Raw genomic sequence first — 16208 nt, 5'->3', positions numbered from 1 at the left:
GATGTATGCAATGTATCTTTGTGTTAGGTTACAGATGTATATACAATGTATCTTTGTGTTAGGTTATAGATGTATATACAATGTATCTTTGTGTTAGGTTATAGATGTGTATACAATGTACCTTTGTGTTAGGTTATAGATGTATACAATGTATCTTTGTGTTAGGTTATAGATGTATACAATGTATCTTTGTGTTAGGTTACAGATGTATACAATGTATCTTTGTGTTAGGTTATAGATGTATATACAATGTATCTTTGTGTTAGGTTATAGATGTATATACAATGTATCTTTGTGTTAGGTTATAGATGTATATACAATGTATCTTTGTGTTAGGTTACAGATGTATATACAATGTATCTTTGTGTTAGGTTATAGATGTGTATACAATGTATCTTTGTGTTAGGTTACAGATGTATACAATGTATCTTTGTGTTAGGTTACAGATGTATATACAATGTATCTTTGTGTTAGGTTATAGATGTGTATACAATGTATCTTTGTGTTAGGTTATAGATGTATATACAATGTATTTTTGTGTTAGGTTATAGATGTATACAATGTATTTTTGTGTTAAGTTATAGATGTATACAATGTATCTTTGTGTTAGGTTATAGATGTGTATACAATGTATCTTTGTGTTAGGTTACAGATGTATATACAATGTATTTTGTGTTAGGTTATAGATGTGTATACAATGTATCTTTGTGTTAGGTTACAGATGTATATACAATGTATCTTTGTGTTAGGTTATAGATGTGTATACAATGTATCTTTGTGTTAGATTATAGATGTATACAATGTACCTTTACGTGTGTAGTGAACTAGGATATACGTTATAATAGTTAACACAGGGTGTGTAGTGAACTGGGGTATAAGTTATCATGGTTAACACAGCGTGTGTAGTGAACTGGGGTATAAGTTATGATGGTTAACACAGCGTGTGTAGTGAACTGGGGTATAAGTTATAATGGTTAACACAGCGTGTGTAGTGAACTGGGGTATAAGTTATAATGGTTAACACAGCGTGTGTAGTGAACTGGGGTATAAGTTATAATGGTTAACACAGCGTGTGTAGTGAACTGGGGTTCAAGTTATTATGGTTAACATAGCATGTGTAGTGAACTGGGGTTTAAGTTATTATGGTTAACATAGCGTGTGTAGTGAACTGGGGTATAAGTTATCATGGTTAATATAGCGTGTGTAGTGAACTGGGGTTTAAGTTATAATGGTTAACATAGCGTGTGTAGTGAACTGGGGTATAAGTTATAATGGTTAACACAGCGTGTGTAGTGAACTGGGGTATAAGTTATAATAGTTAACACAGCGTGTGTAGTGAACTGGGGTATAAGTTATAATAGTTAACACAGCGTGTGTAGTGAACTTGGGTATAAGTTATAATAGTGAACACAGCGTGTGTAGTGAACTGGGGTATAAGTTATAATAGTTAACACAGCGTGTGTAGTAAACTGGGGTATAAGTTATAATGGTTAACACAGCGTGTGTAGTGAACAGGGGTATAAGTTATAATGGTTAACACAGCGTGTGTAGTGAACTGGGGTATCAGTGAAAATGGTTAACATAACGTGTGTAGTGAACTGGGGTATAAGTTATAATGGTTAACACAGCGTGTGTAGTGAACTGGGGTTCAAGTTATTATGGTTAACATAGCGTGTGTAGTGAACTGGGGTTTAAGTTATTATGGTTAACATAGCGTGTGTAGTGAACTGGGGTATAAGTTATCATGGTTAATATAGCATGTGTAGTGAACTGGGGTATAAGTTATAATGGTTAACACAGCGTTTTTAGTGAACTGGGGTTTAAGTTATAATGGTTAACACAGCGTGTGTAGTGAACTGGTGTATAAGTTATAATGGTTAACACAGCGTGTGTAGTGAACTGGGCTATAAGTTATAATGGTTAACACAGCGTGTGTAGTGAACTGGGGTATAACTTATAATAGTTAACACAGCGTGTGTAGTGAACTGGGGTATAAGTTATAATGGTTAACACAGCGTGTGTAGTGAACTGGGGTATAAGTTATAATGGTTAACACAGCGTGTGTAGTGAACTGGGGTATAAGTTATAATGGTTAACACAGCGTGTGTAGTGAACTGGGGTATAAGTTATTATGGTTAAAACAGCGTGTGTAGTGAACTGGGGTATAAGTTATAATGGTTAACACAGCGTGTGTAGTGAACTGGGGTATAAGTTATTATGGTTAAAACAGCGTGTGTAGTGAACTGGGGTATAAGTTATAATGGTTAACACAGCGTGTGTAATGAACTGGTGTATAAGTTATCATGGTTAACACAGCGTGTGTAGTGAACTGGGGTATAAGTTATAATGGTTAATATAGCGTGTGTAGTGAACTGGGGTATAAATTATAATGGTTAACACAGCGTGTGTAGTGAACTGGGGTTTAAGTTATTATGGTTAACACAGCGTGTGTAGTGAACTGGGGTATAAGTTATAATGGTTAACACAGCGTGTGTAGTGAACTGGGGTTTAGGTTATAATGGTTAACACAGCGTGTGTAGTGAACTGGGGTATAAGTTATAATGGTTAACACAGCGTGTGTAGTGAACTGGGGTATAAGTTATAATGGTTAACACAGCGTGTGTAGTGGACTGGGGTTTAGGTTATAATGGTTAACACAGCGTGTGTAGTGAACTGGGGTATAAGTTATAATGGTTAACACAGCGTGTGTAGTGAACTGGGGTATAAGTTATAATGGTTAACACAGCGTGTGTAGTGGACTGGGGTTTAGGTTATAATGGTTAACACAGCGTGTGTAGTGAACTGGGGTATAAGTTATAATGGTTAACACAGCGTGTGTAGTGAACTGGGGTATAAGTTATAATGGTTAAAACAGCGTGTGTAGTGAACTGGGGTATAAGTTATAATAGTTAACACAGCGTGTGTAGTGAACAGGGGTATAAGTTATAATGGTTAACACAGCGTGTGTAGTGAATTGGGGTATAAGTTATAATGGTTAACACAGCGTGTGTAGTGAACTGGGGTATAAGTTATAATGGTTAACATAACGTGTGTAGTGAACTGGGGTATAAGTTATAATGGTTAACACAGCGTGTGTAATGAACTGGTGTATAAGTTATAATGGTTAACACAGCGTGTGTAATGAACTGGTGTATAAGTTATAATGGTTAACACAGCGTGTGTAGTTAACTGGGGTATAAGTTATAATGGTTAACACAGCGTGTGTAGTGAACTGGGGTATAAGTTATATTGGTTAACACAGCCTGTGTAGTGAACTGGGGTATAAGTTATCATGGTTAACACAGCGTGTGTAATGAACTGGTGTATAAGTTATAATGGTTAACACAGCGTGTGTAATGAACTGGTGTATAAGTTATAATGGTTAACACAGCGTGTGTAGTTAACTGGGGTATAAGTTATAATGGTTAACACAGCGTGTGTAATGAACTGGTGTATAAGTTATAATGGTTAACACAGCGTGTGTAGTGAACTTGGGTATACGTTATAATGGTTAACACAGCGTGTGTAGTGAACTGGGGTATAAGTTATAATGGTTAACATAGCGTGTGTAGTGAACTGGGGTATAAGTTATAATGGTTAACACAGCGTGTGTAGTGAACTGGGGTATAAGTTATTATGGTTAACATAACGTGTGTAGTGAACTGGGGTATAAGTTATAATGGTTAACATAGCGTGTGTAGTTAACTGGGGTATAAGTTATAATGGTTAACACAGCGTGTGTAGTGAACTGGTGTATAAGTTATAATGGTTAACACAGCGTGTGTAGTTAACTGGGGTATAAGTTATAATGGTTAACACAGCGTGTGTAGTTAACTGGGGTATAAGTTATAATGGTTAACACAGCGTTTGTAGTGAACTGGGGTATAAGTTATAATGGTTAACACAGCGTGTGTAGTGAACTGGGGTATAAGTTATATTGGTTAACACAGCGTTTGTAGTGAACTGGGGTATAAGTTATAATGGTTAACACAGCGTGTGTAGTGAACTGGGGTATAAGTTATATTGGTTAACACAGCGTGTGTAGTTAACTGGGGTATAAGTTATAATGGTTAACACAGCGTGTGTAGTGAACTGGTGTATAAGTTATCATGGTTAACATAGCATGTGTAGTGAACTGGGGTATAAGTTATAATGGTTAACACAGCGTGTGTAGTGAACTGGGGTATAAGTTATCATGGTTAACACAGCGTGTGTAGTGAACTGGTGTTTAAGTTATAATGGTTAACACAGCGTGTGTAGTGAACTGGGGTATAAGTTATTATGGTTAACACAGCTTGTGTAGTGAACTGGGGTATAAGTTATAATGGTTAACACAGCGTGTGTAGTGAACTGGGGTATAAGTTATAATGGTTAACACAGCGTGTGTAGTGAACTGGGGTATATGTTTTAATTGTTAATTAACATAACACCACCATATAGTGCAATATAAAGTGGAAACCATTTATCTCAGACAATCATAAATAATTTACAATTAATAAACGTGAAGATATTAACCGTGGGTAGGAAACACTTAAGATACTCATTTATTATCAGAACTCACTATAGAAATGTTGTTATTATAGTCTGTCAGTTCAGGAAGAAATTACTCGAATCCTTTCTTTCCATAACTAATGAAGCAGATTTTTATATACAATTGTAAATTGAAATGATTTCAGGTATTTTTCACTCGGTAACGATACTGGTAGGACTGTCATGTCATGTTTTGAATTGATATGAACGTATTATACTTCTAGAGAAAGCAGTCAATACGGAGGGATATTGAGAAGGTGAGTTATTATCCTGATTTGGATTTTATATAGGAATGAAATACCTTAGATAAAAACACCCAGTACTGTTTCCATTTAGCTTCATTCATAATTAAAACATAAAGTGACATGTTAAACAGTCAAAGGATTGTTAATTGATATATCTATTATAGTGTTCAAATTATTTTTATACAATATTTCTTTATTCGGTATCGATATGTTGTGTTTGTTAGTTGGGAGGGAGTACAACGTTTGTAACATAGAGTTATATAAAACCGGTATCATGGCAGCAGATGTTGGTTAAGTTTAATAATATCTTATTCAATATTCATTTAAGTATACAGACATTTTTCATTGAAAAAAGGGAGATCCCTTCTTTTGAATAAAGTGTATGTCACCAGAATGAAACTTATTGGGAAAATATTTTTTACCAAGTAGCAAAAAGTATCATCTTTCAATCAATACGACAGTTTTACTCTCAAGCAAACCAAAGTGCTTCAAATATTAAATCATAAAAATTCTCAATGTCTCTGATGTCCGAACAAAGGAATGCCCATTTAAAGTTTATACTAATTGCTATTCCAACTCTTACATATCCCTGTCCACGGAACAAACCCATGTTACATTCTACTATGCTGCAAGAGTTTATAATTAGCCAAATATTCCATGTCTTTCCCAAAACTCCAACCTTAACATATGTATGCTACATGTATATAAATCAGTATTGTAGACTGCGATGTCACTCGAGGTATTTCTTTGGACACCTTTTCTGGTTTGGCCAACTCGCTGTCCACCTCACCGTCCTACCCTTAGACAAGGTATCAAAACGTGATGGATACCCGAGTGACATTTACAAGTACAGTATTAAACATTTAAATTATCGATAAAAGGTTAGTGACTATTGACAGACTATCTTGAATTATTCTGTTATATCTGTTGCAATATCCCGATAATCAGAGTACCAGATTCTAAAGTATCAGGTTTAAAAATATAATTTACAAATAATCATAACGTCAATATGCTTTATTAGCAATATGAAGCAGTAAAATCAGGGATTTTATTGACCACATATTTAATCTGTGTCAACAGTCATTTAAATGTTCGCTGAATACATGGACCTTTGTGAGCGCGTCCTCGGAAGCTGGGCCGGGGTATACTGTATACCTAAATGACTACTAGAGAAGACAGTATAAAGTATATCACCTTAATGGCTCGGTACTTGATGTATATGGATTTATAACCCATAAAACTTTAAACATATACTTAAGTACATAACAACACACGCATTAATGTTAATACAGGAGTAGCGACAGGGTTCATATTTTACATATTCCATTCCTGAAAGACTAGAAGATGCTAGAGTTTAATTTCATTTTAAAATTGCAGGATGTTACGGATGTATCCAAGTCTGATGTTCTTATGTGAGGAACTGTGGATTAAACAGCGTGACACAGAGAACAGGTACGTCATCTAGATACTTGGTGACACACACAGAACAGGTACGCCATCTATATAACTGGGTGATACACAGAACAGGTACGCCATCTTTATAACTGGTTGACACTCTAAACAGGTACGCCATCTAGATAACTGGGTGACACATACAGAACAGGTACGCCTTTTAGATAACTGGATGACACACAGAACAGCTACGCCATCAATATAACTGGATGACATACAGAACAGGTACGCCATCTAGATCACTGGGGACACACAGAACAGGTACGCCATCTAGATAACTGGATGACAAACAGAACAGGTACGCTATCTTTTTAACTGGGTGACACACAGAACAGGTACGCCATATATATAACTGGATTACACACAGAACAGGTACGCCATCTAGATCACTGGGGACATACTGAACAGGTACGCCATCTAGATAAATGGATGACACACAGAACAAGTACGCCATCTAGATAACTGGGTGACACACAAAACAGGTACGCCATCTAGATAACTGGGTGACACACAGAACGGGTACGCCATCTAGATAACTGGGTGACACACAAAACAGGTACGCCATCTATATATCTGGGTGACACACAGAACAGGTACGCCATCTAGATAACAGGGTGACACACAGAACAGGTACGCCATATATATAACTGGATTACACACAGAACAGGTACGCCATCTAGATCACTGGGGACATACTGAACAGGTACGCCATCTAGATAAATGGATGACACACAGAACAGGTACGCCATCTAGATAACTGGGTGACACACAAAACAGGTACGCCATCTAGATAACTGGGTGACACACAGAACGGGTACGCCATCTAGATAACTGGGTGACACACAAAACAGGTACGCCATCTAGATAACTGGGTGACACACAGAACAGGTACGCCATCTATATATCTGGGTGACACACAGAACAGGTACGCCATCTAGATAACAGGGTGACACACAGAACAGGTACGCCATATATATAACTGGGTGACCAACACAGAACAGGTACGCCATCTATATATCTGGGTGACACACAGAAAGGGTACGGCATCTAGATAACTTGGTGATACACAAAACAGGTACGCCATCTAGATAAATTGGTGACACACACAGAACAGGTACGCTATCTAGATAACTGGGTGACACACAGAACAGGTACGCCATCTATATATCTGGGTGACACACAAAACAGATACGCCATCTAGATAAATGGGTGACACACACAGAACAGGTACGCTATCTAGATAACTGGATGACACACAGAACAGGTACGCCATATATATAACTGGGTTATCAACACAGAACAGGTACGCCATCTAGATCACTGGGGACATACAGAACAGGTACGCCATCTAGATAACTTGATGACACACTGAACAGGTACGCCATCTAGATAAATGGATGACACACAGAACAGGTACGCCTCTAAATAACTGGGTGAGACACAGAGCGGGTACGCCATCTAGATAACTGGGTGACACACAGAACATGTACGCCATCTTTATAACTGGGTGACACATAAAACAGGTACGCCATCTAGATAATTGGGTGACACACAGAACGGGTACGCCATCTGGATAACTGGGTGACACACAGAACAGGTACGCCATCTTTATAACTGGTTGACACACAAAACAGGTACGCCATCTAGATAACTGGATGACACACAGAACAGGTACGCCATCAAGATAACTGGATGACACACAGAACAGGTACGCCATCAAGATAACTGGATGACACACAGAACAGGTACACCATCTAGATCCTGGGTGACACACAGAACAGGTACGCCAACTAGATAACTGGATGACACTCAGAACAGGTACGCCATCTTTATAACTGGGTGACACACAGAACGGGTACGCCATATTTATAACTGGGTGACACACAAAACAGGTACGCCATCTAAATAACTGGGTGACACACACAGAACAGGTACGCCATCTAGATAACTGGGTGACACACAGAACGGGTACGCCATCTAGATAACTGGGTGACACACACATAACAGGTACGCCATCTAAATAACTTGGTGACACACTGAACAGGTACGCCATCTTTATAACTGGGTGACACACAGAACAGGTACGCCATCTAAATAACTGTGTGACACACACAGAACAGGTACGCGATCTATATAACTTGGTGACACACACAGAACAGGTCCCGCCATCTAGATAACTGGTTGACACACACAGAACAGGTACGCCATCTAGATAACCGTGTGACACACACAGAACAGGTACGCCATCTATATAACTTGGTGACACACATACAGAATAGGTACCCCATCTAGATAACTGGTTGACACACACAGAACAAGTGAGCTTAGTATTGTTTTCTGTTTAACATTCATAAACATTCTAGAGCCGTGCCTTATTTTTGCAACTGTAAAACATTTTTGGAAGATCAAAAGTATTAATGTACGTTGTCTGCGAGGGTCCTATTACAACAGAACGGTTAAAAAAAACAGAAAGAAAAGAAGTTGGGGAACGCTTCAACGGAAAATCATACTGTTTCAAAGTTTTTAACTCGTTCATCACATTTTCATCAGTTACAAGCTCTACGTATATATTGATGGTAGTGAAGGTTGTTATACTTTCATGAAACGTTTTTACGAAAATCTTTTTCAAATGTTTTAGAATTATAATGTTCTTGACTTGATAGTTTTTTTGTCCCTCATAGTCTGTCATATATTCGATAGCCATCTCGTCCACATTTTATATTTTATAATTTGTATGCCTGAACTCAACTCTTTCAGTACCGTTGTCGACTATAGTCGACATAAAAATGTGCTCCCTCTTCCCCGTTGTCGACTATAGTCGACATAAAAATGTGCTCCGTCTTCCCCGTTGTCGACTATAGACCGACTAAGTTGACGTTTTTAAAGTGTTGATTTGTTGGCAGCATCAACCGATAAATACAATTACCAAATGTAATGTTTTGTAAAATGTGCTCAAAGCTTTTGAAACAAACACATTGGTTGTTAAAATAATTTTTATTTCGTTTGTTTTACGTTTTTTTTCGGTAGAGTAATAGTTGATATTTTCTCAATATGTTCTTAATGTAAACAATATGGCGGTTTGCTACATTTGCATTTTAGATATCAGAGTCTAGAACGTTTCAGAGTGATAAATCTGATCTAGATATTAGTTTGTTAAATATTTCTTAATCATGTACAAAGATAACACTAACCTTTCTGTTTCTATATGAAAATAACAACACACCAAAAATGCACATGTAGTCTGCCATTTTGTTTAACTTCCGGGGGCGAGCCTAATAACTACTTCCGGTACGGAATCCGGAAAGAACACAAAGTACGGAAAGAGTTAACTTAAGTGGATAAGCATGTGATAATATATATTCTGTTGCAGGGAACTTCCTTAGTCGGACATTTATCTCTTGAAAACTGTGAGATACAAATTACAGGACAATGTCGTGTTTGGATGATCTCGCCAACACAAGTGAAGTGAACGTTGAAGACTTCAGTTGTGACCTTGATTTGTCTAAAGCCGAGCTGCCCATCGTTCTATTGTTGACTCTCGTCCTAAACATTTTGTCTGTTATAATTCTTTACAAACTGCGTCACGCCTTCCAGTCCACGGATACCATGATGGTGGCTACTCTCATCACCAACGATGCTGTGACGTCACTGATTTTTATCGTCATGTGGCTGGCCGGATGGGCATCATGTGGCTGTATTATGGTGGTCGACATTTTCTTTTGTTCCGCTTTCGGCTGGTTGGGTACGGCTATGGTGATGTGGTCCGCTTGGATCGTTACAATTATGTCCGCCAGTAGGTACCTTGCTTTGGCACGGCCCTTTTTCTACAGGAACCACGTGAAAACGTTCCAACTGAAGGTCGCAATGGCTATAACTTTATTCATAACATTTTTACAGTTCACTGGCCCGTTTTACGGGACGGCTGTGCAGTACGAATACTACAGCGAAAATAAGGTCTGTGCGTACGACTTCGCTCCCGGCCATGGCGAAGCTTCCCATCGCTACATCCTCCTGGTAATAACCATCGAAGGATTCTCCCTCATCGGGATGGTTCTCTTCTTCAACATTTCCATCGTTATAAAGGTAACACTTTAGGTGATTTTGATACTGATTGAAAACAAGAGATCCCAGAGGGATCTTGGCGCCCACCTTTGAAAGTTCTTTATTGGTTGTTGGTAGAATTGTGACCTTTCACATATATCGTATTGACAAACATGATTGCGCTTTTAGTTCTTCAATTTTAATATTGTATATAAACAACTAAATGTCAAAAAACAACAACAGCATTGGGAATATTGATTGGTCAATTTCCCATAAATGGTCATTTCAAATTTCAGCTGCCAAATTAAAAATTAAGATCCTCTTTGCTCTGAATAAAATGAAAAAAATATCTCTGCGCCGAAAAAGTACCGACATTTATAAAGCATAATCTTTTTTAAGATAGAAGCATACACGCCTTCTTTCCTAAGGTGTAAAGGTGTCCCGGCGGATTGGATATTTAAGGTCAAGTGATGGTCGACATCCTGGTCACATTGAGATATATATTATTTCCATGTGTTATTTAAGAAATAAGTCTGGTCTTTTTTTTATCGTTTACTGGTGTGTAACTGCATTTTTGCAGATATATTAAATGACGCAAGTTAGTGCGGCATGTTGAAGTATCTGTTAAAAATGCAGTTTACACACCAGTAAACGATAAAAAAATAAGAATTATTCCTTAAATTTACATTTTAACCAGTGTTTTTTTATGTTATGTTGTTAAAAAATTAAATCGGCATTCTTTTCCCGGCGTTATACGAATAGACGTTACAGCAGGACAATTAATGGAATCGCTAAACATCTGATTCCAATTCGGCAGGAAAGGTTGTCAACTACAGGAATAAACAAAATATAGTTCCCCAGGAACATCGTTTTTTTATTCAATTCCTGTAATATATTTCATTGATTTTATTTCTTTATCGTTATATTTTTGTTCATTCTACCACATTTCATTCGTATTTTTTGGGGGGGAAATCAAAACAGAAACGGAAATTTTCCTTGCGCATTCACGCAAATTCCGCATGTGTGCACCGGTCCGGCTTGTATTTCTACGTTTACACACTTGTAAACGATGTTAGTACGGTTATGTAACGAACACACACCAGAAATGTAAATATAAGACGTTAGACTCTTTCATACTTGATGATATACCTGCTGGTTCCGTTGTAACCTCCCTGATTTAATACTTGATGATATGTCGGGTGGTTCTGTTGTCACCTCCCTAGTTTGATACTCGATGATATACCTGGTGGTTCCGTTGTCGCCTCCCTAGTTTGATACTCGATGATATACCTGGTGGTTCCGTTGTCGCCTCCCTAGTTTGATACTTGTTGATATACCTGGTGGTTCTGTTGTCAACTCCCTGGTTTGATACTCGTTGATACACCTGGTGGTTCCGTTGTCACCTCCCTAGTTTGATACTCGTTGATATACCTGGTGGTTCCGTTGTCACCTCCCTAGTTTGATACTTGTGATATACCTGGTGGTTCCGTCGTCAACACCTAGTTTGATACTTGATGATATACCTGGTGGTTCCGTTGTCACCTCCCTAGTTTGATACTTGATGATTTGTCTGGTGGTTCCGTTGTCACCTCCCTAGTTTGATACTCGTTGATATACCTGGTGGCTCCGTTGTCACCTCCCTAGTTTGATACTTGTGATGTACCTGGTGGTTCTGTTGTCACCTCCCTAGTTTGATACCTGTTGATACATCTGGTTATTCTGTTGTCAACTCCCCAGTTTGATACTCGTTGATATACCTGGTGGTTCCGTCGTCATCTCCCTAGTTTGATACTTGATGATTTGTCTGGTGGTTCTGTTGTCACCTCCCTAGTTTGATACTCGTTGATATACCTGGTGGTTCTGTTGTCATCTCCCTAGTTTGATACTTGATGGTATACCTGGTGGTTCTGTTGTCACCTCCCTAGTTTGATACTGGATGATATACCTGGTGGTTCCGTCGTCACCTCCCTAGTTTGATACTTGTTGATATACCTGGTGGTTCTGTTGGTACCTCCCTAGTTTGATACTGATATACCTGGTGGTGCCGTTGTCACCTCAATAGTTTGATACTTGATGATTTGTCTGGTGGCTCTGTTGTCACCTCCCTAGTTTGATACTTGTTGATATACCTGGTGGTCTGTTGTCACCTCCCTAGTTTGATACTCGTTGATATACCTGGTGGTTCTGTTGTCACCTCCCTAGTTTGATACTTGTTGATATACCTGGTGGTTCCGTTGTCACCTCCCTAGTTTGATGCTGATATACCTGGTGGTTCCGTTGTCACCTCCCTAGTTTGATACTTGTTGATATACCTGGTGGTTCCGTTGTCACCTCCCTAGTTTGATACTTGATGATTTGTCTGGTGGTTCCGTTGTCACCTCCCTAGTTTGATACTCGTTGATATACCTGGTGGCTCCGTTGTCACCTCCCTGGTTTGATACTTGTTGATATACCTGGTGGCTCCGTTGTCACCTCCCTAGTTTGATACTTCTTGATATACCTGGTGGTTCCGTCGTCATCTCCCTGGTTTGATACTCGTTGATATACATGGTGGTTCTGTTGTCACCTCCCTAGTTTGATACTTGTTGAAATACCTGGTGGTTCCGTTGTCACCTCCCTAGTTTGATACTTGCTGATATACCTGGTGGTTCCGTTGTCACCTCCCTAGTTTGATACTTGTTGATATACCTGGTGGTTCCGTTGTCACCTCCCTAGTTTGATACTTGCTGATATACCTGGTGGTTCCGTTGTCACCTCCCTAGTTTGATACTTGATGATTTGTCTGGTGGCTCCGTTGTCACATCCCTAGTGTGATACTCGTTGATATACCTGGTGGTTCTGTTGTCACCTCCCTAGTTTGATACTTGTTGATATACCTGGTGGCTCCGTTGTCATCTCCCTGGTTTAATACTTGATGATTTGTCTGGTGGCTCTGTTGTCACCTCCCTGGATTGATACTTGTTGATATACCTGGTGGTTCCGTTGTCACCTCCCTAGTTTGATACTTGTTGATATACCTGGTGGTTCTGTTGTCACCTCCCTAGTTTGATACTTATTGATATACCTGGTGGTTCCGTAGTCACCTCCCTAGTTTGATACTCGTTGATATAACTGGTGGTTCCGTTGTCACGTCCCTAGTTTGATACTTGTTGATATACCTGGTGGCTCCGTTGTCATCTCCCTGGTTTAATACTTGATGATTTGTCTGGTGGCTCTGTTGTCACCTCCCTAGTTTGATACTCGTTGATATACCTGGTGGTTCCGTTGTCACCTCCCTAGTTTGATACTCGTTGATATACCTGGTGGTTCCGTTGTCACCTCCCTAGTTCGATACTTGTTGATATACCTGGTGGTTCCGTTGTCACCTCCCTAGTTCGATACATGTTGATATACCTGGTGGTTCCGTTGTCACCTCCCTAGTTCGATACTTGTTGATATACCTGGTGGTTCCGTTGTCACCTCCCTAGTTTGATACTTGTTGATATACCTGGTGGTTCCGTCGTCAACTCCCTAGTTTGATACTTGTTGATATACCTGGTGGTTCCGTTGTCACCTCCCTAGTTTGATACTTGTTGATATACCTGGTGGTTCCGTCGTCGTCTCCCTGGTTCGATACTTGATGATATACCTGGTGGTTCTGTTGTCACCTCCCTAGTTTGATACTCGTCGATATACCTGGTGGTTCCGTTGTCACCTCCCTAGTTTGATACTTGATGATTTGTCTGGTGGTTCCGTTGTCACCACCATGTTTCTCAGCTTTAGAATGGCCTAGGAGTTACTTTAATTCGCGTGGCAGTTATCGTCAATTGAGTAAAGGACGCGTACCATTGAGGAGCACTTGGTCCTATTCTCCGTGTACTCCATGTTATATTTCCCCTCTTTTGCGCGATTTTGAGTTCACGGTTTACATTTAGTCTCTGTTATTCTATTGACGTTACATTTGACAGGACGGAATCAGGCACTCGGCGCAATGTTACTAAGTAAGTTTGATGGAACGACTCTAAACGCTGAACAGACTAAATATAGTCCAGTCATTGATGTCTCACACGTCTCACTATATTAGCGTCTAAACAGCTCTTCTACTCGTAGTGATGTACATTTGGATTAAATGAAGATGTCTTTTGAAGTCTAGAAATATTTTGTGTTTTATTTTACGAAGTGAAATAATTTTAGTCCAGTTGAGCCTTTGGATTTTGACTAATTTCGTTAGTTGATAACACAGGCCTGTGTATGTGTACATCTTTGATATTGGTCAGTATACATGTGTCACTATATATATACATTCTTCTGTATATAGACTTAACGACCTCACCAGGTATCATAGGGAAATAGCATTCATTATTTATTGCTGCAAATGAATTGCTAACCGTACGGATGTCATACAACTCATTTATCGCGTAAACAATGTCACATTAAAATCCATGGCGTATCTTGTCTATTATTACAGAGATGATAATTTACCGTACAGATCAATATGTCAATCGTTAGGGAAGAATGTTAATTGTATTGTACTCGTACTGCATTCGTTCTGTACTCAGACCGTGCTCGGACCGTACTCGGACTGTACTCAGACTGTACTCGGACCGTACTCGGACCGTACTCGGACTGAACTCGGACTGTACTCGGACCGTACTCAGACTGTACTCAGAATGTACTCGGACCGTACTCAGACCGTACTCAGACCGTACTCGGACTATATTCGGACCGTACTCGGACTGTACTCGGACTATACTCGGACTGTACTCGGACTGTACTCGGACTGTACTCGGACTGTACTCGGACTGTACTCGGACCGTACTCAGACTGTACTCGGACTGTACTCAGTCTGTACTCAGACTGTTCTCGGACTGTACTCGGACTGTACTTGGACTGTACTCGGACTGTACTCAGACTGTACTCGGACTGTACTCGGACTGTACTCAGACTGTACTCGGACTGTACTCGGACTGTACTCAGTCTGTACTCAGTCTGTACTCAGTCTGTACTCAGACTGTTCTCGGACTGTACTCAGACTGTACTCGGACTGTACTCAGACTGTACACGGACTGTAATCGGACTGTACTCAGACTGTTCTCGGACTGTACTCGGACTGTACACGGACTGTACTCGGACTGTACACGGACTGTACACGGACTGTACTCGGACTGTACTCGGACTGTACTCGGACTGTACACGGACTGTACTCGGACCGTACTCGGACTGTACTCGGACTGTACTCGGACTGTACTCGGACTGTACTCGGACTGTACTCGGACTGTACTCGGACTGTACTCGGACTGTACTCAGACTGTACACGGACCGTACTCGGACTGTACTCGGACTGGACTCGGACTGTACACGGACCGTACTCGGACTGTACTCGGACCGTATTCGGACTGTACTCAGACTGTACTCAGACCGTACTCAGACTGTACTCAGACTGTACTCGGACTGTACTCAGACTGTACTCGGACTGTACTCGGACTGTACTCGGACCGTACTCAGACTGTACTCAGACTGTACTCGGACTGTACTCGGACCATACTCGGACTGTACACGGACTGTACTCAGACTGTACTCGGCATGTACTCGGACTGTACTCGGACTGTACTCGGACTGTACTCAGACTACTCGGACTGTACTCGGACTGTACTCGGACTGTACTCGGACTGTACACGGACTGTACTCGGACTGTACTCGGAATGTACTCGGACCGTACTCGGACCGTACTCGGCCTGTACTCGGACTGTACTCGGTCTGTACTCGGCCTGTACTCGGACTGTACTCGGACTGTACTCGGACTGTACTCGGCCTGTACTCGGCCTGTACTCGGACTGTACTCAGACTGTACTCGGACTGTACTCGGTCTGTACTCGGGACTGTACTCGGCCTGTACTCGGCCTGTACTCGGACTGTACTCGGACTGTACTCAGACCGTACTCAAACTGTACTCAGACTGTA

General features: G+C 40.2%; 1 protein-coding gene across 1 annotated transcript in view; it reads left to right on the top strand.

Annotated features, from left to right (window-relative positions):
• Positions 1-9656: 9656 nt before the first annotated feature.
• The window catches only part of LOC117335883 (C-C chemokine receptor type 4-like), a 43118-nt gene continuing 36566 nt past the window's right edge, over positions 9657-16208 (top strand). Inside the window, exon 1 of the mRNA XM_033896139.1 lies at positions 9657-10310. Coding sequence (XP_033752030.1) covers positions 9657-10310 — 654 coding nt within the window. The remainder of the gene's footprint in view (positions 10311-16208) is intronic.

Source organism: Pecten maximus, chromosome 10 (assembly GCF_902652985.1).
Source record: "Pecten maximus chromosome 10, xPecMax1.1, whole genome shotgun sequence".
NCBI classification, from domain to species: Eukaryota; Metazoa; Mollusca; class Bivalvia; order Pectinida; family Pectinidae; genus Pecten; species Pecten maximus.
Note: the sequence above shows the minus strand (reverse complement) of the source record. Positions and strands in the feature narration are given on the sequence as shown.